Source organism: Myotis brandtii, unplaced genomic scaffold (genome assembly GCF_000412655.1).
Source record: "Myotis brandtii unplaced genomic scaffold, ASM41265v1 scaffold30, whole genome shotgun sequence".
Classification (NCBI taxonomy): Eukaryota; Metazoa; Chordata; class Mammalia; order Chiroptera; family Vespertilionidae; genus Myotis; species Myotis brandtii.
Window position 1 is genome coordinate 4,973,368 of NW_005361458.1, and position 25,519 is coordinate 4,998,886.

The window sequence follows — 25,519 nt, forward strand, 5'->3', positions numbered from 1 at the left end:
GAGTTCGCGTGTCACCTCTGACACGCGTGTCATAGGTTCACCATCACTGCCCTAGACTGCTCTCTGGGCCGAGTGAAGAAGAGTCGGCACAGTTACAGGAGCGTGTCTGGGTCAGCGAAAGGATTCAAGACTATAGAATCTTTTGAAGAGAATGAGGCTTTTTACTGGGATTCAGGATACTAGTCTCATGGCTAAGGAGGCATGAGTACGTGAGGCACTGTGTCAGAGCGCTTCTGAGTAGCTCCCACAGCCTAGAGTTCAGGGTGAGAAACCTCCCCACCCCCATGGCAGTCACTGAATATTTTAGTGCCTCTTTCTAAATTCTTATTCTTGTCTGTCTTCCACAGCTGCTTTTTCTGTCATATTCTCTCCAGTTATGTTTCCATAGGGTTAGTCCTAGTTTCCATCTCTCTATCTTGTTTCATCTGGATAAAAGCTTCACTCAGACTGTCTCATTTTCAGTGAGCATCTTAGCATCATTTTACTCCCCACACACCCCCCACCATTCCTAGCAGTCCTACCCACTGTCAGGCTTAGACTCGCAGAACCCCAGCCTCATGCACAGCCTTGTTCCTCAATGTGCACAGGAGAAGAATTCAGACACACACTAATGGGCAGGACCTGTGGGCCGGTAGGCTTCCTTTTAACAGTTGAAAACTGAAAACTAACATTCAAGTCAAAGAGAAAAATAAGAACTTTAAGTAAAACCTGGACATTTACTTGCCAGACATATTGTGAAACACATTCAAACACGGGGGTGGGGGTGGGGGATGGGGATTGTTGGATTAGTGACTTCGGCTCTCACTGTCTAAAGATTCATCTGAGTTCAGTAGTCCTGTGTAGTCCTGTCGATGGAGATGGATAAAATTTGAACGTATACTTTCTTTAGATTTTTCTGTTTCTGTAAAAGTCAATGGAAAATCAGAATATTATACTTTTGAATCAGAATATTATAGCCTGTGCTTTCAAATAAACATGTGAGCATGTTTCTCTAAAAATCCAATTTTTACTAACAGCATAGGACACACCGTAAGTGATTTACCCATCCTCTGTTGCTCTTACATGGTGCCTGTCTGGACATATTTTGTTACATGCCTGGCATTTGGCAAAATCTTTACTCCTGCAGAACGTGAGAAGTGACCCTGAACTCGGGTGCATTGCAGGCTGCTTCCTGTGTGAAGTGTTCTGGGTCTGGCCCTTCTGATGGGCTGAAGCTGGACCATAAGCACTTCCATCTTTCTTCAACCATCGAAGGGAAATCAGTCCATTCCTAGGAAGCAGAGACGCTGAACTCCTGCGTGCTCACTGATAAGTTCTTTTAGGGCAGGAGTTGTCAACAAGGGCAGTGCAAGGTCATAGCCCACAGGGAGCTTCAATCTTCCTGCACATGGTGTGTAGTTAAGAAATACTTGTTGAATAGTTGTTGTTTTTTTAATTCAGGATTTATTCCTTTCTCATTTTATTCCTTTATTCACTCATGTATCATTAGGAAAGAGACTAGAGAAGACTCTTAGTATTCAGCTGTATCTTCAGACTAACTTATAGATTGATTCTTTTTTTTTTACAAAAGCAATAAAGTTACTTTTTATTGAATTTATGGGGGGGACATTGGTTATTAAAATTATACAGGTTCCAGGTATATAATCCTACAACGCATCATTTTTGGATTGTATTGTGTGTTTACCACCCCAGGGCAAGTCTCCTTCCATCACTATATATAGATTGATTGTAATGTAAAGTGTGTGTTTTTGTTTAAAGGGGTTTTATTTTCCCCTTAGTGTAAAATGTTGTATACTTACTGGCCAAGTATGGTGAAAATAGAAAACAGTTCTGCCTTTTTTTTTTTAGCCAATTCAATAAAGAACAGTCTTGCATGGGTTACTAGGATTTTGGGGTACTCACTGTATAATTTTTTAACAGAGACATTCCAGAATTACCAGAGCGAGAAGAAGGAGAGGGAGAAGAAAGTGAACTTCAAAATGCAGCGTACAGCAATTGGAATCAGCCCAGGCGGTAAGGACTGTTTCTGTCTTCAGCCCACTCAGTGTTTAAAAATAGGGAGGTGTGCTTTCAAGTGCTGTATGATCACTTGATACTGTGATGTTGGGCAAGTTGTTTAATAATCTTATGTATGTTACAGTGGAGAAGATAACGTATCACACAGGGTTATAACTAACATGTGCAACCGTTTGGCATGTAGTAGGATTAAATAAAATTAACTAAAGAAAATTATACATAGGTGGTTTGAATGGGTATTTTCTATAGGGTTTAATCTTAAATATACCATCAAATGTTAATTAAAGTTTATCTAACATTTGTACAAACTATAGATTCAAAACGCGTGTGCATTTATGATGGTGTGTCAGTAAGAACCTTGTTATCCCCAGGCTGCTGTTATTCAATTTCATGTATAATAGAAAAGATGACTTTCCTAACTATGATCAGATATATCACCGTGCATTACTACGCCACATTTCTGTGTTCTTGCTACATGAATTCACATTCATTTCATAGAAATTTATTGAGTTCTGATTATAGACTCAGACAAGAAGCAGATGATTTTGTGACTAACGGGGAAGAATAAGACATAAATCCTGCCTTCATAAAGGCTGTAATTTACTTAGGTATGCAGCATATAGACACACACAAAGTAATTAAAGAAAAATGTAAGGTATTTTGCATTAAGTGTAAAATATGGGTAATCATTGGACACTCCCTCTAAGCAGATGTAAAGGTGACCATCACATTGTGCCTTTCACTTAGTAAATACTTAATCTGTATTCTACAGTAGTAAATACTTAATATTCTACAATAATAATACTTATTCTACAAGAGAGAATAATTTCTGCTCTTCGGAGATATAGTACAGTTTCATCATTTTCTTTACTCACAAATGAATATAAAGCAGCAGCCATCACATTTAAATATTTTCTAGGTTGAGTCACGTTTGAAGTATAAAAAAAACTTAAGTTGCTTTCACAAAAAACTAAGCATTTCCAGCCATTCTAAATGATTTCTTGATCTGAATTCTTGAAAAGCTGTTTAGTCCACTTAGAAAAGTCATAGTCTCTCTTACATAACCCATAGAACAGAATATAAGTGCTAGATCTGTGGCAAGATGTATTATAAGATATTAAGTTTCTTATTTGAGCATGGAAGCAAAAGAAAGTAGATGAAATTATTTTGTAGTTGGTGACCATAATGACAAACTTGAATTTGGTTGGAGGACAATAATCACAGGGAAATAAAAAGTTCGGTTGGACAGTTTTAATAAATTGTAGGAGGAAACGTAGTTTTTAGAAGGCACTGTGCAAAATGTTTGGAGTAATCAGAGCTATATTTGAATTCTAACTTTGTCACTTTCTAAGACAAGATTCTAAGTCTTCGCTAGGTCTCAGTTACTTCATTTGTAAAGTGGGATTAATAATAGAACCTTTTACATTTTGGGGACAATTCAGTGTGATCATTCATTTAAAATTCTTAGTATAGTGCCTGGTACAGAATGAGACTCAGTGGTTGACCTTGTCAACAATCACCGTCATCATCATCACGGACAACTAAGCAAACGGAAAGTGTTGAACACAGGAATCATTACAAAGTATTCTTATGAGAAAAAATTAATGTAACTTCTGTTCAGCAACGCTTTTCAATTTCTGCCCTAAATTTTTTAACCTTTATGTCAGCCTAAGAGAAGTCTCTAAAAGTGGTAGCTACCTTATAGAGAATGTCTGGAGCTTCCAGATATCTTAAAGAAGATACTCTGCACTCTTCTATATTCTTTACAGAAGCATTAGGTACTTTTGGGGGAAAGTTCATAGAGTATTATGTTCATAGAAACTTACCAAAATAACCAGGACTCTTAGTAAATGAGGAGTGAGTGTTATGAATATGTTTTATAACATTGGAAACCTGCTGGGACATTTATTCATGCAGTCAAAAAATTTCCCTTTGTGTGGAAATAGAGAATACTTTTTAGCAAAATGTAAATTTTAAAATTGCAAATAATCTGTGTTCCTGTTTTATTTTGCATGTGATTGTCATTGTCTGTATCGGTTTCCAGCTTGTTTACTTTTCTCTCTCAATCCAGTGCTTTGGAGATCTATCATGCTGATTCTTGAAGACCTAATTCATTCAGTTTAGTTGTTGCAGTGCATTTCAATATATGACTGTACCACGGTTTATTCCCAGATTGATATTTGAGTAGTTAGTAGTTATTTGCTACTATAATAATTATATGCAGTAAATATATCAATTTCCTTATAGTTATGTATGAGAATTTATCTAGGTATATACCCCAAAGTGGAATTGCTGGTTCATAGATTTAAATTTATAATTTACTTTCCTAGAAATTGTCAACTTGTTTTACAAGATGGCTCTATCACATTTTCCTTCGTTTTCCAACTTAAGAGAGTTCCCTTTTCCTCACATCCTTAGTTACTTCATCTTATGATCATTTTAAAAAAGTTTTTGTCAATCTGATGGGTAGAAAATGGTGCCTTGTGTTAATAAACATGTAGGTAAAAGAGGATCGAGGTGGTGGCGCTCACATTTACCCATGTGTCATATGGAGTGGATTTTATATATTGCTTAATTACATTATGTCAGGAATCATAATCATAGTAAGAGAAATAGTAGACTTACTGGTTGTTTCATGTGTGTCAAGCTTCATTTCATACTTTATATGTTTTCATCAATTTAGTAATCACAGCAGCAATCTCATGCAGAGCCTCTTTGGCTCCATTTCACAGATGAGGAAAGCAAGAGAGAGGCTAAGTGGGTTGCAGAGGGCCCACAGTTGTTAGTAGCAAAAAAGCAGGACTTGGACCCAGAGACCCTCTGTTCAGAGCATGGGCAGCCTGGCCTCAGAGCTGTTTTACTTCTGCTTTTCTAAACTTCATCCTATTTAAATCTCTGTCTCGGTCTAAGAAAGGCTGTCATCTTCCCATAAAACTAAATCCGAATATGTTCTATGAAGTATTTCTTTTCTTTTGGGGTCTTCTTTTTCTACCCATGGAATGCTTACCCGGTCCATTCGGTGAGGAGTCGGTTCCTCAGCACTGTGGTCATGTCGGCAGTCCCTCTCTCGTTATCTTCTCCAGTGCTTTCAGTTGGCACAGCCTTTCTTCCAGGCATTGGGTATTCGAAAACCCTTAGCTCTCTGTGCCAAAGCTGCACAAGCATATGGTACTTTTATCCAAAGGTTGTTTAACCTCTCTGTGCCTCTTCGCCTCTTTGTAAGATGGGGCTAATGAGAGTGTCCACCCCACATGGATGATGTGGGAATTGAATGAAAGTGTATGGAACTCAGATAATAATGCTGAGTACATGGTAAGCCCTCAATAAGTGTTTGCCGCTGCTGTTACTTTTATCATCAGGAAATTATAAAAATCACTTTTTAATTTACACCCACCACGGAGAATGCTAGGAGATATTTTCTTTCATTCTTCCTTTTCTTTTCTCTGTTTCATTTTTTAAGAGAAGAGTTAAGGAGGCCCACGCATGTATTCTGGATTCTTAGATATTAAATACAGTGACTAAATTTACTGACTTCCCTACTTTGCCATTTTACTTAAGGAACCGCTTTAAAGAGACAAGGAAGTGTGTTGGTTTTTGTCTTAAACAATTTCTAGACTGAAAGGAAGTGATGAAGAGCATGTTAAATAGTTTAAACTATTAAAAAGATTTCATGAGATCAAGGATCATGGTGAGAGCTTTGAAACTAAACAGGTCGAGTCTCTAGGTTTATAGATTTCTAGTAAAGAAAAAAGAAAAAAACGGAACAAAGCAGTGTCTCATCATCTGACTGTCTGGCCAGTAGCCAGTCTCTCACTCCACCTGGGGGCTCTGTTGTCCCCTGCCTTTTTTACTGGGACCTCCCCCATTCACTGGAGTCCTGGCTCCAACCTCTCCTCCCCTCTGGGAGCACCTCAAATGTCAAGGTAGAGGGCACTTTTGGGCCGTGCTTTCTTCTCCTACTTAATGTCCAGTATTGTCCTCCTTTTGCCAGAGGCCAACTGCAGTCTGCCTGTCTCAGAGTTCTCTGCCTGGTGACTGTTTCTTTCCACTCCCCTGAGCTGCTCCCTCATCTTGGCCAAACACCTCTCTGCAAATCAGCTTATTCTTATATCCCGACCTTGTCACTAGATGTGTATTTTCAGCTCATTCACAGCTCTTAGAGATATTTGCAATGATTGTATATGAGGCCATGTGTTTATTATGTGAGTAGATGAAGTGCATTCAAGACAAAAGATGTAGCAAGGGCCAAGGCCTCAGTCAGGAGAGCATGTCTGCTGAACTGAAGGCCCTGCAAGATGCTGTGGTTGCTGGAATGGAGAGGGGAAAGGGAGAGTGGCGGGAGTTGCTTTTATGGAAATGGTAGTGTGATCAATCAGATCATGTGGGATCTTGTCCGCCACTGTTAGTTATCAGATCTGCCCTGGCAAGAAAGACTTATACATACGTCAGCTTCCAACATAGTGGGTGCAGGAATGTTCTTTCTCTTGATTCCGTTGCTGAACTTAGAACTGTCTGTTCAGGGGTAGCTGAATTTCTTGATTACTAAATGTCTACAATAATAGACTCCTGAAACATGGTACCTTGGTTTGTGCTCCAGCCTGGAGTGTGTACGTTTGATATTTACTTTAAAAAATCAGCTTCAGAAATGCATTAGTATTTATCAGATCCCATAAAACATAATTGAGAAAATATTTAAAACGATCTTGTCTTACTACTGGCAAAACTTTAATAAATCGAGCAAGCAATATTTGCAAACTTAATATATAAAGACATTTTATTCCATTGAATTTAAAAATAGTTATTATTTTTAACCATTTGAATCATTTTTAACTCTGCGGAGTAGTGACATCAAGTATGTTCCTACTGCTGTGTAACCATTAACACCATCACTCTATGGAACTATTTTCATTGTAAAATTCAAACTCTGTAATCATTTAATAATTCCCCACTTCCTCCTCCCCCACCTTCTAGCAACCACCCTTCTTCTTAGGTCCTTATAGATGTGGCTATACTAGATACATCATTTAAGTGAAATCATGTAGTATTTGTGCTTTATTTCACTTAGCTGGCTTATTTCACTTAGCATGATATTCTCAAGGTTATTCTATGTTGTAGGATGTGTCAGAATTTCCTTCCTTTTAAAGACTGAATTATTTACCATTATTTGTATATACCATTTTTTTTATGTATTCCTCTGTACATGGACACTTGGGTTGCTTCTACCTTTTCATTATTGTGAATAATATTCCCATGAAAGTGGTTGTAGAAATATTTCTTTAAGACCATGCTTTGAATTAATTTGGGTATATACCCAGAAATGGAATTGCTGCATTATATGGTAACTTTATATTTAATTTTTTGAGGAATGTCCATACCATTTTCCTAGTGGCTACAAGCTTTTACATTGCTGCCAACAGTGCACACGGGTACAGATTTCTTCTGTTTCTCTAAATTTTCCTTGCCAGCACAAATTTTCTTTGTTTTTCTTTAAAGTAGCCATACTAATGGGTGTGAGGTGGTATCTCAATGTAGTTTTGATTTGCATTTTCCTAATGATTAGTGGTGTTAAGCATCTTTTCATGTGCTTATGGGCCATTTGTATATCTTCTTTAGAGAAAGTCTATTCAGGTCCTTTGCCCATTTTTTAATCAGGTTATTTTTGTTCTTGAGTTTTCGGGTTTCTCTATATATTCTGGATATTAATCCCTTATCACATATGAAATTTGCAAATATTTTCTCCTGTTCTGTGGGTTGCCATTTTACTCTAAGTATCATTAGATAAACAAAAGTTTTTAATTTTGTGGAAGTCCAGTTTGGCTATTCTTTTTGTTGTCTTTGCTTTTGGTGTCATTTCTAAAAATTAAAAAAAAAAAATTTGCCAAATCCAGTGTTATGAACTTGCCCCCTCTGTTTTCTTATTTTTATTTCATTTATTTTTTTATGTATTAACATTTTGTTTATTTTTTACAGGGTTGAACTTTGGAGAGAACCAAGCAAGTCCTTGGGCATCAGCATTGTTGGTGGACGAGGGATGGGGAGTCGACTAAGCAACGGTGAAGTGATGAGGGGCATTTTCATCAAACATGTTCTTGAAGATAGTCCAGCTGGCAAAAATGGAACCTTGAAACCTGGAGATAGAATAGTTGAGGTACCTTCCACTGAGCTTTCTGAGCTAAAATCGTCGCCCTCTTCCATGCTCTCTACCAAGGGAATCATCACCATTACACCATTACTTGACCAAACATTAGAGAAAAATGTGTCCGCAGTTAAAGCATTTCTTATTTGTTTCTTTCCACCCATAATTGCTCTCTTCAAAATATGGTGACAGATTATATATCTTGATGTATAGACTGATGTTTGAAGGTACAACCAACCAGTTTTAAAACATTGGCTCTGAGATAAAATAATTAAGTTCTGGTTAAAAGAGCAAAGCAAATTTCCTGGGCAAATAATTCTTTAATAGTATATATATAAACACACACACACAAAAATATGTTCATCATAATTAAGTTTCCTATGAGATTTTATTTCTAAAAGTACTTTATAGTTATTTCATTCTAAACTTTATTGGATGAAAATTTTTTTCCAAGTGAGTCTTTTTGTGTGCTAAGACCCTGATTACCTTGCATATAAATGCCCCCACCCTCATCTAAGCACAGGTTTTCCTCCTCCTCAGTGCTTTCCATTCATCACTCAGGGCTGTGTGCACGCCCACGCATGTGTGTACACATTTAAGTGTATTTTGTTATATACGAGAGAGAAGCATTTGGTCAAATTGTACCTAATACTTTAATTCAAATCAAAGTTTAATATTTTAAATAGACTCTTCCCTCAGGAGTCACTCACTCATTTGCTTAACAAATATTCCTGGAACAGCTGTTGCATTCCAGGTGCTGTAGCAGGCTCTGGGCATCCCACAGTACACAGGGCTGTGCCTGCCTGCCTGCCTGCCAGGTGGGACAGGCCTGACAATTAAGTCACTGCAGAGCAGTGTGATAGATTTTTTGATCAGGAGAAGCATGGTTTAAGTGAAGAGGACAGAGGAAGAGATAACTGCCCCAGATTTGCTGAGTTGTTAGGATTTACAGAGTAAACTAAGAGAGACAATTTCCAAATGGAAACCGATTGCTTCACTATTATAATGACAATTATATTTACTTTATGCAAATGATTGACCCTCATTTTCTAAGTCCATATAGCTTACACATTAAAATGCCTTAATTGTTTAGAAGAAGGTTACACATTAACCATTATTTTAAAATTAGCATTTGGGGGACTTTTTGTTTATTCCTTGATTAATTGATTATTACTGGGAGAAAGCAAGAGCTATGATGTTTTTTCCTCCTCTGACCACTTACAAGGAAGAATGGTGGGTTTTCTCTCTCTTCCTGTATATACTTACCTCTCATTAGATGATTAGATGGCACCTTAGCCTTCTTCTAAAGAGCTCTTTTTTAGTTGGAGTACTACCTAAAATTTCCATTTTTAGGTTATCACAAGGCAGTTTATATTATGAATACTTCATTATTAAATATCTTTCACCTAAGTAAAAAAAGTAAGAAATATTTATAATTATTTCTGGAAAGGATTGATCATATTTTGCACCAAAATATCGTTTAAATGTATTAAGAATGTTAAAGTATCCCTTTAGAATGGAAAAGAATTTTTGTGTGAGTGGTAAAATACTGAATGTTGTTTAGCAGTGGTTTGTTGAGGGCTGTTATGTTTTGGGGCTTTTCTCATAAATAAGATACCTTAGGCTTCTGAAATTCTAGGGATTCTGTAACATGTTTCTGCTAAGAGTTTCTGAAAATATATGTAGATTAGATGAGTAGAGACCTGAAAATGATTTCTAAGTAGAGTTCTTTGAACATGAGCAAAGATATTAAATGTCCTGTTAAACTTTCCCACTAATGGGATGTATAGTACTCACTAATATAACTTTTATTCTATAAAACGTTAGAACTCATTTTCAAGACCCACTGAAAGAGATGTTAAGTATCATCTAAGTATCAATCTGAGGGAGGTTTTCAATTAAATATATGTGTGTTTTTTAAATATGATAATGCAGAGAAATAATAATTTTCTTTTCCAGCATTGTGTCCACTCTGATTTTGCTATTTTGTTGTACATACCACATTGTGGTAATTGGAAATGATAAAACTATATAATATCCTATAGTTTTCTAACAGGATTAGCATTTGGCCTTTCAAACTCTTTTCCTCCCTCACAAACCATGGTCAATAAAAGGTTACAAAATAACTTTCATTTCCAACCTATTTGTATAAGAATTACTAACAAGTAAGCACAATTTCTTGGCTTCTAGCTCCTGTCATGTCTACTGCACAGATTCCTTTGCAAAACTAACCTCACCATAACCTGTAACTTCTGAACGCCAGAATTTTGTTTTTAACCTCAAGCATCCCTGTACAGAGAAAAATACATGATGTATCAGCCACCACTTCCCAAACCACTCTCTAATGAATTTGGAAAATATTTGTACGGTGACTTTCATGATGATGTTAGTGCTACTAGGCAGTTAGTTCCCTTATATTATTTCTTTAATTATGCTGATTTATTAAAGGAGCAGCCAAGCAGTTTAAGGAAAGCAGAAGCAGAGCCTTGATTCTAATTGATGATTATTTCAGTTGATTATTGAAGACAGAAATCTGTGTCCAAAACAAGGGCCCACAAGTCTGCTGAAAGATGGAAAGTTCGGAAGCCTCACAGGCAGCCGCAGTTACTTTTTGTTCTGACACTGATTCTCCAGGAGCCTCCCCCAGGATCCTCAGAACTCCAGACCACAAATTGTTCTCTTGTTCTCTAGCTTCTTGAAATGTTAAGCTGAGGCCTTCCATTGCAGGTGGATGGGCTGGACCTCAGAGATGCAAGCCATGAGCAAGCTGTGGAAGCCATTCGGAAAGCAGGCAACCCTGTAGTCTTTATGGTACAGAGCATTATAAACAGACCAAGGGTAAGCAAACGCAGAGGGCAAGGGAGGCATATACACACAGTGTTCAACTCGGAATCTAATGTGTCAAGGGCCAAGTTGTCTCCGGAAGCAAAGATACCGAGTCTTGAAATCTCAGGAAACTTGTGAAAGGATTGTTTTGCTTGTTTTTTTCATTGAGTTGTTGTGGAAATCCCTTCTATCTTGTTTACTAAGCACTTGAAGTCTGTTTTCAACACACAGGAGGTAGGATTCATTGGTGGCCAATGATATCTAGGTGGACAATTGTTAATTTCATTATAGTCACAGAGTATTTATAAGAGGAATGTGGTGGAGTCTTTTTCAGGTTAATAGTCCGGGACCTCTCGTGAAGTCCCTTAGAAGCCAGCGAGATTACATTTTCTTTATAAATTTATTTCCTTAGACAGAATTTCTAGTTTATGCGATCCATGATCACCTGTGAATGATCTTTACTGCATTTGTCTATCCCACTGAACATTAAATTTCCACATGGTGGATTTTGTTTCAACTGTATGTTTCTATACCAGTGACTTCATAACTACTACCTCCCAGGCCCAATCACTGTATAGCTCTTCATCGCTGTATGGTGGAAAGAAACCTACTAACTCATTTTACCATCAGTCATCACAGGTAAAATGGCTTCAAAAATATATTTTAAAAGTATAAGTGCATTCAGTGAAAGTTGTTGATGGAGACGATACTATGTGAGGCTTTGTGTATTTGATACGCCCTAATGTTGCTGAAGAGGAAAATCATGCCAAGCGTTTAAAACTATTTTTCTATGCCTCAGTAAAAAGAAAACTATTTTAACGTGCAGCAGTTCTTAAGTATATTTGGACCGCAAACCCCTTAGAAAGTTCTTCAGAAACATACATGTTCACTGAAGGGCTTGCACACCAAAGACAGGAGTTGCCTAGATGTAAGTAAGAATCCCTGACAGGCTGGTTCTCAAAGAGAACTTTTATTAGCCTTTGGGGTTGGCTGTCTTTAAAAGGAAAATGTCAGTATGCGTGAGGGTAGGTAAAAGAATGATCTAAAACTTAAAATGTGGAATTTTTATAGAAAATACATCGAACTTTTAAAATTAAGGATTTAAGATATCAATGCCCAAATGATGGTAGAGACGTAGCACACAGCTCTGTGGATGAGATTTGTCAGTCTTCTGAGCCGTGGAATAAAAGTGACTAGATCTGTCCCTCTGGTCCTTCCCTTTGTTGTCGGGACAGGTGTAGCGCTGCTCTGGGTGTACAGTAAGGAGTGAATTTAGTAGTTCTCAATGTAAGCCTTTATCTTCACATCTGCAGTTTATAATCACTCAGTTGTTTATTGTTAGGTAATAATTATTCATTCAGATAAGAAAATCTGCCAAATGGAGGGCTGCATCATACCACATTCTTTTCATATGCTATTCAGTTTGTTTAAATAACTATAAATCTTTCTACGTTTGTTTCCATTTGTGGTGTTAAACATAGACACAGCATGGTAATGTTGGTAAATGGCTGTTTAAGTTAAAGCTATTTTTTGTGTGGGTGGGTTTTATTCCTTTCTTTTTTTGTTTCACTTTTAATTTCAAACTTTTCTATCATTTAGGACAATACTATAAAGTGCTGAATAGGATTCTCCATATTACTTTTTTAAAACTTAAACTACAAACATTTCTTTCAATGCCAGTCACATTTGCTAATGAGCTGGGAAGTGGGGTTTTTTTGTTTGTTTGTTTTTTCTCTTTCATGCACCTGGAAAATATTCCTGTTTCATTATATGTGGTATAATGATGCCTGATTTTATAGCAATTATTCCAGAATAAATCTTGCGTGGAATGACATATTTACTCAAAAAGGGTTCGGGACATGCTACCCCAAAATACGGCATGTTGGCTCTTGAATATTTTAAGCTAAAGGAATTTGAGAAAAGGCGGTTGCTGGAATGACTCTGATTTCCCTTCTCCCCTGAAGCAGCTTGTAAGACCCTCAGTGGGAGGTGCCCTTCCTGCCTGGAGAGAGGAGCATCCTTGTCTCCAAGGTGGAGGGATGCTGAGAGGAACCTGAATGAACAGATGTTGCTGACCTCCCCGCTCCCCCGGTTCACCCCACTTAGCTCATATTCTCTTGTCCGATAACACTTTCCCTGACCACCCACTCTTCATCCATCCTAGTAGAAGAACACTCAGGTTTAACCCTTTCTTCAGGTCTTTATTTCCTCCTGAAGGGTTGGTATCACTTAAAACTTATAGTAAATCAATATGTATATAATTTTCTCCTGTGAATCTGTTTCTTATTACAGAGATCCAGCTGGGAACCTGAGCAGGGTACAGGCATTTTTTTTTCCCTTCTCTGCATATGCATTTTGCTTTGGGAGATTAGAGTTAACTTTGCATTTGAAATGAGAGATACTTTGTATTCAGGGATTTACTTCCCTACAGAAAGAAATCGAGTCTCCCATAATCTAAAGGAAAAAAATCACAAACACCTAAGAGTCTCTTCATGGTAAATGTTGTATTTGTGGATGGAATGGAGCTTTAAGAAAATCTTACCCAGAGGCTGAAAAGCCAGTCTGTGGCTCTCAGACTTCAAGAACAGGCCATCCCAGCCCCAGCCCCAGCCCTGCTCATTCCTCCAGCGGGCACTTCACAGAATTCCGCCCGGCCGCACCATCACAGGCAAGGATGGGCCCGTGAACATGGGCCAGAGAATGGTTCTGTCTTCCCCATGCCGCTTCTTAGTTAATAACATTTCTATTTTTATCAGCCCTTGGAGCTATAAACAGAAGTTTCATCATCGATTTATTAATAAAAATATAGTCTGTTTCTATCAATCTTTCCTTAATAGCAGACTGATCCACCACTTCCCTTGCTGTGCTCATTCTGTACTTTTATATTCTAATCTTGGGCCAAATCCTAATCCTATAAGAGCTACATATGAAAAAAAAAGAAGAAGAAGAAAGAACCCAAAACAACACAAAAAACTGGAGCTCTGTTTACATATTGTATTTCTTGCCGCTATGGTTTTATTTTATGTGATTCTACAGAATTGTAAAGGAAATATACAACCAAATAATTCCGTGTGTGAGGACTGGAAATAAGCTCGACCTTCCACAGCATTGGGTTTTCTGCCTAGGAAGCATTTCTGACCTCTGCCTCGTCATTTCTTCCCCTGTAATATGCGGTCCCATTCCTAGGCATTTGTGATCTTCTCTTTTGTAAAGCAGGAGTTGGCATTTTCAGCTGAAAAGCAGAGCACAAGTCGAGATGAGCAGAAATGTCATGGTGCCCGTTTCCTTTTCCCGTCTCCTCTGTGTAGGAGAAACATTGCTGGAGAGCAGATTGAAGGGTGAGGTGGCACCAGCGTTAGCATAGGCGACCACAGTCTCCCCAGAGAGTGCTCCCAGGCAGGGGGTGTCACGTGACGGCCTCCCCCACTCTCCATGCTTGCCAGGAGAGCTTTTTTTAATAGAGAGAAGCAACACAAACATTTCACTGGAGCCAGAATGAATTTTAAATGTCTGCAGTTTCTCCTGAAAGATGTAGTCAATAAAAGAAAAAGATAGTGGGTATGAAGAGAAGAATTTATTGTGCTAAGGAAATTACTTTTTTTTTTTAACTATGAAAATGCTAAATTCTGTCTAGCAGTCATCCTGCCTTTAATGTGTATATTCAAAGGCACTAGTCCTAGCTTGGTATATCGCAGGCAAGCCACAAAACCTAGGAGAAGCACTCTAAGGCCGCATTTCCAATGTTACTGAGAGCCTCATAAATACCCCAGTAATGTGGGAACTTTTATAGGGAATTTTAAAAATATATATCAATATTTCTACCTTCACAAAAAAGTAGGCGGAAATAGAGAACACTGCCATATGGTGGTTCATTTAAAAAAAATTGTTCATTTCTGTTTTTAACTAAAAAATACTATTGATCTTAAGCAACCTTAACATCTCGTCAAAATATGAAAATTTTCTTTATTGGGAAATGAGATAAAAGACTAATAAAGTTTACCCCTGAACTAGCAGACAAATGTTTAATTTGCATTCTGGACAAGATAAACTATTTGTTTTACCAAAAAAGCATAATTTGCTTTTAAATGTAAATTTAGAAAACTGATATGATTTCAATTTTGAAAGATAGTTACTGATACACATAGGGCATATATTACTATATAAAGTGGGCAAATATATGTGTATCTGTCAGAGAGTGAAGTCATTCAGTGAAAACAAAAGAAATTTGGGATCCATTGGTCAGACTCATTCCCCACATGGTTTTGTGGCCAGATTGAGATCAAAGTGTAGATTCCGGTCACTAGAGATAAACCTTTCGTTCCAGACTGTTTCATAAGATGTTGTTATTAATACTAGATCTGACAGGATCTAGTTTTACACAGTTATTTAAACCAGTAAGTACTTTGTTCTTAAAACTGAGTTGTTTGGGATCCATTTCTTTGGGCTCAGCGCCTCTTATGTTTCCTTTTAGAAATCCCCCTTGCCTTCCTTGACGCACAGCCTTTACCCTCAGTACAACTTCAGCAGCACTAACCCATTTGCTGATTCTCTGCAGTTCATCGCTGACAAGGTTGGAGAATGCCCATTGTCTTGCCCTTGCCTTTTGCACATGTTTTGTTCTGTGTTACTGCCGTGCCTTTGTCCCAGTTCACTGTTTACTAGATTTGGGCAGGGGAGAAAAACAAAACACGACAACTGTGTGTTTGGAGTGGGCATGTACCGTAAATCCTTTCTTAAGCACATTTTCTTGCAGAACATTTTTATAGCTGAATTAGATGGTCCTTCTGAAGAGTAAGGGATAATTGTGAGTTCAGTGCCTTTTCTGTATTTTGCTGTGCGTTAAATTTTCTGATACTTACTATGAAGTCTTTGTTAAATATATGGATTACTGTCACATAATTTCTTTAAAACTGTGTATTGGTTTAAATCTTTAATAAACCTAAACAAGGTGGTCCTAAAAGCTCTCCTAGGCGTTAACCACTCCACGGAAAATTGTGTATGTGTAGGAGTCTGTGGAATATTCATACAGTGCATCCATATAAATGCCTGACTCAGGAAATGTGTAGCTGTTTCAATGCTTGTAAATCTGTACTTGGGATATTCTCGTAACTGATGGAATTATAAATCCAAAACTGGAAAAAAATTTGCAGGATAAAGATACTATAATGCGATTGTGAGAAGGAAGAAAGTTGTGAACAATTTCTCTCAGGAAGCATTTTATGAATATTCATTGGCATTTCATGGTATTGTAACGAGGAAAACCAAAGACTATGTCTCTGAAGGAATATGTTTTCTGTTACTGTAGGAATTGCAGAATTCAAGTAGAGTTGTCTTCCATTGTTCCCCAACTAACCCTTTTGCTCCCACACCATTTAAGGTTTGTCCTGGTGTGAAGTTTTCATGAGTACGTGGTGTGCTGTCGTGTGCTGTGTGTGTACATTACACTGTGTGCGTACATGGCATGGAGTGATTTCAAGTGCAGTTGCATGTTTACCAATGAAAACTAAGCCATCTTTGTTAAACAGCTACATTTTTACTAACAGATTTTTAAGAAGTGTCAGTGACAAGCTACTATACTATCTCAGTGAGAATGAATGTTTTAGGGGCAGTAAAATAGAACACCTGGTTGCCATTGGTAAACACAGGCGTGGATTTTTTTTATGATTCCTCAGTTATGGTAGGGCACCGTTTCAATTTATACTCACAGCATAGAAATATGCCTAAGATCCTGAACAGTTTGTAGGCAAGCAAACTTTGTTTTAAAGGAAAATAACAACTCAGAACAATTATGCAGTAAGTAATGTCTATAAAATGTGTACCCATCAATTTCTTAAAATATGGGAAAGTTAAATTAATTTTCTTCTATTTTTAAAAGTTAAATGAGCTTAATTCATGTTTGCTAACATTTTCTATTGTTACAGAGAAGTAACTTTTTATTTTAATTAGAAAAATTTTAAATTACATATTCCCCACCAACTTAGTATGTTTAATGAACCTTTATTGGGTCACATTAGTGTTTTTGTTTGTTCACTTTTTATTTGTACATTGTTAATGTGAGAGTTTTGTGGCCCAGCATTTGGGAAGGTAACAAGGATGTTGTTTGCACTAGTGATTCTTGTCTGTTTGGGCAATTGTGTGTAAACTGAATATTTTAATACAGCACATTCTGTAATTTGAAAAATCAATTGCCCTGTAAGTCTCTATCAATAAGTTTTGCCAGAAAAGCAGTAGTAATTTGTGTTTATTATGATCATTGTGTCGTAGCTTAGAATCCTGAAGGGCTTTCTGAATCATTAAAGAAAGATTACATTCAGTGCCATATAATTTTAGTATTAGGTGTATTTTCTGGTATTCTGAATCTTGACACCAATTATTAATCCCTAATTATTTGTGCCTATCATTCTGTGTGTTCTGTAAGAAGTTTTTTTATTTTTAAATCACAGCCTTTTTTCCAAATATACACATATAAAATAAAATAAGGCATATTAGAGGGATTTTTATGTAGAATGAAAGGTAAAAGAAGGAAAGATAGGATAATAGAGATTTAAGGCATCAGGGATAGTGTCATGCCAGGGTTAGAACTTCAGCCAGGTATCTCTGAGCTTTGAATTAGGTACTCACTGTCTTACGGTGGAAATTGGACAAGACAGCCTGCATGATGGAAAGTGCATTGGGTTGGGTTAAGAATTAAGCGAAAAGAACTCTAGTGCTACTGTGTGATTTTAAACAAAACGTTTCACTTTTCATGGCCTCAGGTTATTAATCCACAAAATAAATTCATTGAGTTAAGGTCCTTCTAAACTTGAATATTTTGTTTGATTTTCTGCAACTTGATGATACCAAGTCCTTTCTTTGGATTAGGACCTCTGTGGCAGCAAGTGCACCATTCTTTGGGTTTATATGCAGTTTTTTCCCATGTTTTCTCATTTACCTTTCGAGCTACTTTGGCAAGGGAACGACGGTGCTGTCCCTCCAAGCCGTCCCTCAGATCCACGTCTGTGTGCTCCGTGCTAACAAGCTGGCTCCCTGGGAGATGAACCTGCATGTGTAACATTTTCAGGGATGTGTTGAGTCATTTGGAGAGAGGATTCCGGTAGCAATAAAAATTATTTATATGTAGTCTCACTAATAAGCTTTGAACGTCTTTGGTTTTTTATTAATCCGTGGCTATTTTTTTCTAGTTTCTTGGAAGACTTTTCTAGACCCCCCCCCCAAATCTTGCCCAGACCCCTGGACATTTATGACAACTTTTGAATGAAACTTCTTTTCCAGAAGGGAAGTTTGTATAATTTTTCATCTTAAGTTATTGAATAGTTTATCACCTTAAAATACCAAATAACAATTTAATGAACTGTTTTCTGAACATACCACTTCGTTTGTATGAAGCTTACCTGAATCCTGTCTACCAATTTGTAAATATATCTATTTCCCCCCATTATTTATGTATCATATCTTTTAAAGCCAGTTTTTTTGTTTTTGACATTATTTTCTTATTTCATTTCCTTGGCTTTTTCCCCTTTGATCTGCACATACCCACAGCATTCCTCTTGTTCCCACAGGCACCCAGTCAGTCAGAACCAGAGCCAGAGAAGGCTCCATTGTGCAATGCGCCTCTGCCCCCTCCTTCAGCATTTGCAGAAATGAGCGGTGATCATGCCCAGTCATCTGCAAGCAGGGTCTCAGAAGAAGGGGACAAAGAGGATGAGTTTGGTTACAGCTGGAGTAAGTTGTCTTTTTGTAATGCATTTAATTGTCAGAGGTATTAAAATAGCTCTGCGTTTCTCAAGGCCGATGCCCTGGATGAATAAGGATGTTTCAGCTTTTGTTATAAATACTGCAGTTTTGTGTAGGGGAAAAAAAAAACACTGTTTGTTTTTGCTTGAATTCAGCATGCATTCCCAAGGCATGAAATCATTTTCTTCCGTTCCTTCTGGTCTGCATTCCTGTGAAAGCCCACTTTGCCATTTTTATGGGAACTAAAGAGGGCGGGGCAGTCTCTCAGAAGCTAGTACTGGGCCAGCTTTCTTGTGGTCTTGAACAAGTCATCTCCCCTCTCTAGGTCTCAGAGTTTCCCATTGTTGATAGTATGCCTTGAATTTTGGTGTTTTCACTACGAGGGTGGTAATACAGTATAATTGTTGAAATAACAACTTTGGGCATTTGGCAGTTGTTTAACCACCTCTGAGCATTAGCTTAGTGGTTTGTCCCTCTTTTTAAAATACAGTGTTTAGCCCTAGCCGGTTTGGCTCGGTGGATAGAGTTGTCAGCCTGCAGACTGAAAGGTCCCAGGTTCGATTCCGGTCAAGGGCATGTACCTTGGTTGTGGGCACATCCCCAGTAAGGGGTGTGCAGGAGGCAGCTGATCGATGTTTCTCTCTCATCGATGTTTCTAACTCTCTTTCCCTCTCTCTTCCTCTCTGTAAAAAATCAATAAAATATATTAAATACTCCTGCCCTGGATGGGTAGCTCAGTTGGTTAGAGCATTGTCCCAGTACACCAAGGTTGCGGGTTTTGGTCAGGGCTGAAGCAAACCAAAGAATGCATACATAAGTGCAACAACAAATCTCTCTTCCTCTCTCTTTCTAAAAATAAATAAATAAATAAAATACAGCGTTTACCTCCAGTTGCTAACATTAAATTAGATAATGTCTGAGGAATGCTGACCACAATTCCTGATGCGCAGGAAGCATGGAAAGGCAGCTGTTGCTAGGATCATGGCTGTGTCTCTTGTTTCCTAAGGAGATAAACCATTTCATAGGGTAATATTAAAAATTCAGCCAAAAGTTATAACTGTGTCAGTACTTTAAAAAGTTTCATTTAAAATATATAATTATTTCCTTTAAGAAAAATGGCATGCTTTTCAGAAGCTAAGAATGTAAAAGATGTGTTGCTAGACTCTAGGATTCAGGAAATGGCAGTTTGTGAAATTGATCCAATTAAGAATCAATATAGAATACATGTCATCAGCCATGTAGTAACATTTTCTAAAGTTTACAGTTCTCAGTCTATTTTTAATGAAATTAGAGTATATTACTAACCCACCAGAATATACTCTGAGGAAAACATTAAATGGAATATTTCAGTTACCTATTGTCATGTCACAAGCTACCCAAAACTTCATGGCTTAAGAAAGCAGTTTCTTACTGATGTGTCAAGGAGCTGTGGTTGAGTGGATTCCCTGGGACAGGGCCTCAAGCATGGCTCCCTCACAGCCTGACAATTAGTGCTGCTGCTGGCTGATTCCTCCACTGCGCCTGTGGCTGGGGCCCCACACTTGGCCTTGCCTTCTCAGTTTAAAGAATAAATTCTAACTGTTGAACATGTGGGATGGGAGATATGGATGGTCTAATCTACTTAGGACAAGTGTCCAAAAGCTGGGACAGGTACATCGAATTCTCCTGACCTGATGGCTCTGTGCAATAATGAACCCGTTCCCTTTTGTCTGGATATATGGAGCAAGCAACTGTGCAACATGATGCGACACGCAGTGTAGATTTTCCTGTGGGAGAAAAGCTTCCACTGACCAATCAAGATGAATACTCCTGCCCTGGATGGGTAGCTCAGTTGGTTAGAGCATTGTCCCAGTACGCCAAGGTTGCGGGTTCGATCTCTGGTCAGGGCACATGAAGCAAACCAAAGAATGCATACATAAGTGCAACAACAAATCTCTCTTCCTCTCTCTTTCTAAAAATAAATAAATAAAATACAGCGTTTACTTCCAGTTGCTAACATTAAATTAGATAATGTCTGAGGAATGCTGACCACAATTCCTGATGCGCAGGAAGCATGGAAAGGCAGCTGTTGCTAGGATCATGGCTGTGTCTCTTGTTTCCTAAGGAGATAAACCATTTCATAGGGTAATATTAAAAATTCAGCCAAAAGTTATAACTGTGTCAGTACTTTAAAAAGTTTCATTTAAAATATATAATTATTTCCTTTAAGAAAAATGGCATGCTTTTCAGAAGCTAAGAATGTAAAAGATGTGTTGCTAGACTCTAGGATTCAGGAAATGGCAGTTTGTGAAATTGATCCAATTAAGAATCAATATAGAATACATGTCAGTGTTCTTTCTCCTTTGAAAATGATAAATTAAATTTCTGTTTTAATCACAAGCTGAGAGTTTGTTAATGTGACCACTCTTGGACCTGATCACGCAGGTACGCCGGTTAACCAGACATTATACTCTCTGCACCCTGAATGCAAAGAAATTCCTTAAAGTGTGGGTAGTCCTAGAAACCCAGGTGGCCACTCTACCTTGGTTTTCTTAACTGCCAAGCATATTTTGGTACAAATAATGCCCTTTTGAGGCTATTCTAAGTAGCATTTGACTATGAATTAACTCTCAATACCTATACTCTTACTGTTGTTATGTGCAGAAAATATCAGAGAACGTTACGGGACTCTGGCCGGCGAGCTGCACATGATTGAACTGGAGAAAGGTCGGAGTGGTTTGGGTCTAAGTCTTGCTGGGAACAAAGATCGATCCAGGATGAGTGTCTTTATAGTGGGGATTGATCCCAATGGAGCAGCTGGGAAAGATGGTCGATTGCAGATTGCAGATGAGCTTCTAGAGGTAATTTCTTGTGGAAAATGCTGAATTTACTTTTGCAGAATCGGTGCAAAGGAATCATTAGTTTCTAGAAAATTCACCTGGGCCTCATAGAGTGACGGAAAACTACCGCTTGCCTAATAAAATAGATGCATTACAGCAAATTTGGCACTAAAGCAAATCTCTACTAAGTAGCGTCCATGTTCCCATTAACTTCCATTGAAAGGTCATGACAATGTAGCACCAGAAACAATTTTTGCCCCAAGACAGTAATAAAGATTACACTTCAAAAACTTTTTTTTGTGTGTGCTGCATTTTTATTAAGAGCTTTTGAAAAGCCAAATGACCAGTCACTCCCCATGATGAGATTGGCCCACTGGACATTCTGAAAGTTGTATCCCTAATAGTACAAGTGACAGATGTTGGGTGCATTGGGGTCAAGGTTAAGTCTAAATAACTAAAACAGTAACTCAGCCCTCCAAACAAAATAAACTTGTGGACCATGCTTTATAGTTTTAGAACTATATCTGCTTGTTTTGTTTGCCCTTGCCTCCTTTAGTCTGGGATCCACGTTTTTGTATTGCCTGAATGCTCTTCCTGTACTTGTGTATTTCTCTATTGGTTAGAAAGGCTCAGTCAGCAATGGCTAAATGACTAGGACAGCAGTCACCAACCGGTGGTCCATGGACCACTGGTGGTCCGTGAGGTCTGAAAGGTTGGCGACCGCTGGACTAGAAGACCAGCAGTTTTCATCAGGTGCTGTGCTGCATAGACACAATGTACTGCCACATCCTAGTTCTGTCAGCATTGCTTCTCCCAGTGGCCCATGCCCAAGCCTTGAGTTTTGAGACTAATTAGAAAATATGACAGTATAGGGCTTCTCTGGATGCTCTGTGCAGGTCACACGTGCTCCCACAGAGCCCCTGCTTTGTACAAAGCGCACTGAGGCCCAGTGCCTGCCAGGGAACTCACTGTCTGCTCTCCTTCAGTCAGTCCAAGTGCTGCCTCCTCAGCTCTTGGAGCTCAGGCCATATTACACCATTTTAATGTTGGCTTCTAAATGAGCTTTTCTTTATTCACCATCAAAGTCAGGTTCATGTTCTGGAAAGGAGATACACACACACACACACACACACACACACACACACACACACACACACTAGAGGCCTAATGCACGAAATTCATGCAAGGCCCTTGGCCCCAGCCCCTGCCCGCTGCCACCATGGCTGGGGGCCTCTAGTGTGGCCCCCGCCTGCTGCGGCTTTGTCCGGAAGGAAGGATGCCTAGTCTAATTAGTATATTACCATTTTATTATATAAATATATATGAAATATTATTTTAAAATAAGAAAAACATTTCATTAGCTAGATAGGATGATAAAAATTTACGAAATTAAAATTCCAGGCTCAATTAATGATATTTATTCCCCATAGATCAATGGGCAAATTTTATATGGAAGAAGTCATCAGAATGCTTCCTCAATCATTAAATGTGCCCCTTCGAAAGTGAAAATAATTTTCATCAGGTGAGCATTTTCTTTTTCTGGTTCACTAAATAATGTTCGTTAGCCTTTCAATTCTGTTATTTTTGAATGAAAATAAAGCATTTATAAATGTTTTAGTGTTGCAGTTCCAGGTCTTTGGGGTTACAGAATTTTCTGTAATAATCCTTCTGAATCTTAAAGTAAAATGTTGAAATAATATGAAGTATTATGATGTGATAGGTCAATGCATTTCCTTTTAGGAATAAAGATGCAGTGAGTCAGATGGCTGTGTGTCCTGGAAATACAGTAGAATCTTTGCCTTCTACCTCAGAGAACCTTCAAAATAAGGAGGTATGTAGCTCATGTTTGTTTCTCTGGAAGATTTGATTGATATGCCACTTCTTAATTCAAACAATTATAGAACCCTTACAAGGCTGTCAAAGATAAATAAGTCATAGTCTTGGCCCCTATGGAGGTAATAGCCCAGAACAAGAAGCACTCAAGTAGGCAAGCTCACCAATAACATGAAGGCTATTACTAGAGTTCACATAGGGAATAATGAAGGTACTAGAAGAGGAGGTGCCGATTCCACCTCTAGGGAGAGAGAATAGGATTTTATAGAGGAGATTATGTGTAGGTTGGAAGTAGAAGACTTGGGGGCACAAAGAAGCAGAGGTTTGAGGAATGGTGTGGAAGATCTGGCAAATACAGAATTAAAAATTGCAGAGCATACTGAACAGCGTGAGGCAGGGAATGGAGAGCTGGTGAGGCAGAGTCACTGGCAAGGGAAGGAGATGGGTCAGATCATGGAATATGATGAAGACTTTGTCTTGGAGGCCATGTTGGGAACTCAAAGAATCAGAACTGTAATTTTTGAAGACATCTCTGGAAATGGTGCAGAGCAGAGAAAAATCAGAAGTTGCTGGGAAGAAAAGTGAAGTAAAGGGTAATAAGAAAATTATCAGAGTAGTTCAGGAGAAAGATAATAAGGTCCTAAGTAATGTAAAAAAACAATAAAATAAAAAATGGAAATGGTGACATCAGATGTTTAGGACCCAAATTGACATTACTTCATCCCCAACTAAATGTACTCATTAAGGAAAAATGAGTGGTTGAGAATTTATTTATCCAGCAAATATTTATTGCTTGTCTGCCTGATTGTACCAGGTACTGTTCTTTGGGCAGGGAATAGACTGGCGGGTGAAACAGATAAGATGTACAAGGCTTCCAGATGTCTGACTTGGTGACTTGATGGATGGGTGACTTTTACCAAAATATATAAATAAACAAAAAGAGGAATAAATATTTGTAAAACTAGAAGACATGTATTTAGGCAGCCTAAGAGTGAAGTATAGTTTACATTGGGACATTTGGTCTAGAGTTCAGAGATGAATTCTCTTAGATGCAGATTTGGTGTGAAAGCTGAGGCACTTGACCACAGAGAACATTTAGAGAGAACAGGGCCAAGGTCAGGATTATGTAATAACAATCAGAAAGAAGGCTGATACATATGGTCAGAGTTGATGAAGTAGAGCCAGGCGGACGTGCTGCATAACAGCTGATGAGACCACATTTCAAGAAGAATGGGCCCTGACCACTGTGGCTCAGTTAGTTGGGCGTTGTCCTGTGCACTAAAAGGTTGCTGGTTCAATTCCAGATCAGGGCGCACATGTACCCCGTTTGCAAGCTCCTAGTACATGAGGCAGCTGATGTTGTGCTCTCACATGGATGTTTCTTTTTCTTTTCTCTCTCTCTAAAAATCAATTTAAAAATATTTTTAAAAAACCATGGATCATCTTTGTCCCTTATAGTTAAAGCTGATATATCTATCTATCTATCCTATATAATAAAGAGATAATATGCAAATTAACCCTCATGCCTTCACAAGATGGCTGCCTACAATCAGGCTGGCAGGGGGGTTAGTGAGGGACGACCAAATGACTGAACAAGCAGGCTGCATGGGGTGACCAGGCTGGCGGGTGAGCCGTGAGGAGTGACCAGGCCGGTAGGGGAGGCAGCTGGAGGTGACCAGGCTGGCAGGCAGGTGAGCTATTAGGAGCCAGTGGTCCAGGATTGTGAGAGGGATCTCTGACTGCCAGTTTAGGCCCAAAACTGGCAGTCGGACATCCCCCGAGGGGTCCCAGATTGGAGAGAGTGCAGGCTGGTCTGAGGGGACCACCCCACCCCTGTGCATGAATTTCGTGCACCAGGCCTGTAGTATATATATAACAGCCTAATATGCCAAGTGTCCAACTAATAGGTCGACCGTTTGGACAACTGCTCGACCAGTCACTATGATGCGCACTGACCACCAGGGGCAGATGCTCCATTGGTAGGTTAGCTTTCTATTGAGGTCCGGCTGATGGGGACTGAACGAGACGGGCAAGACACAAAATGATTTTGACTAAGTGGCTCTTATATTTCAACAAACAAAAAGACATGACACTCCATTGCCCATTTTGCCATTTCTTTCTCTGTCAGGCTGAACCAAGTGTTGCCACTTCCGAT

The 25,519-nt window shown here is 38.5% G+C and overlaps 1 protein-coding gene across 1 annotated transcript in view; it reads left to right on the forward strand.

Annotated features, from left to right (window-relative positions):
- MPDZ (multiple PDZ domain protein) overlaps positions 1–25,516 on the forward strand; it is a gene marked incomplete at its 3' end in the record, with an annotated part of 147,969 nt that extends 122,453 nt beyond the window's left edge. The window contains exons 24-33 of the mRNA XM_014542364.1: positions 1,921–2,013; positions 7,987–8,164; positions 10,880–10,990; positions 15,450–15,548; positions 16,284–16,355; positions 18,538–18,700; positions 21,356–21,552; positions 22,962–23,053; positions 23,272–23,362; positions 25,493–25,516. Of these exons, the coding sequence (XP_014397850.1) occupies positions 1,921–2,013; positions 7,987–8,164; positions 10,880–10,990; positions 15,450–15,548; positions 16,284–16,355; positions 18,538–18,700; positions 21,356–21,552; positions 22,962–23,053; positions 23,272–23,362; positions 25,493–25,516 (1,120 nt within the window). The remainder of the gene's footprint in view (positions 1–1,920; positions 2,014–7,986; positions 8,165–10,879; positions 10,991–15,449; positions 15,549–16,283; positions 16,356–18,537; positions 18,701–21,355; positions 21,553–22,961; positions 23,054–23,271; positions 23,363–25,492) is intronic.
- Between the last annotated feature and the right edge of the window lie 3 nt (positions 25,517–25,519).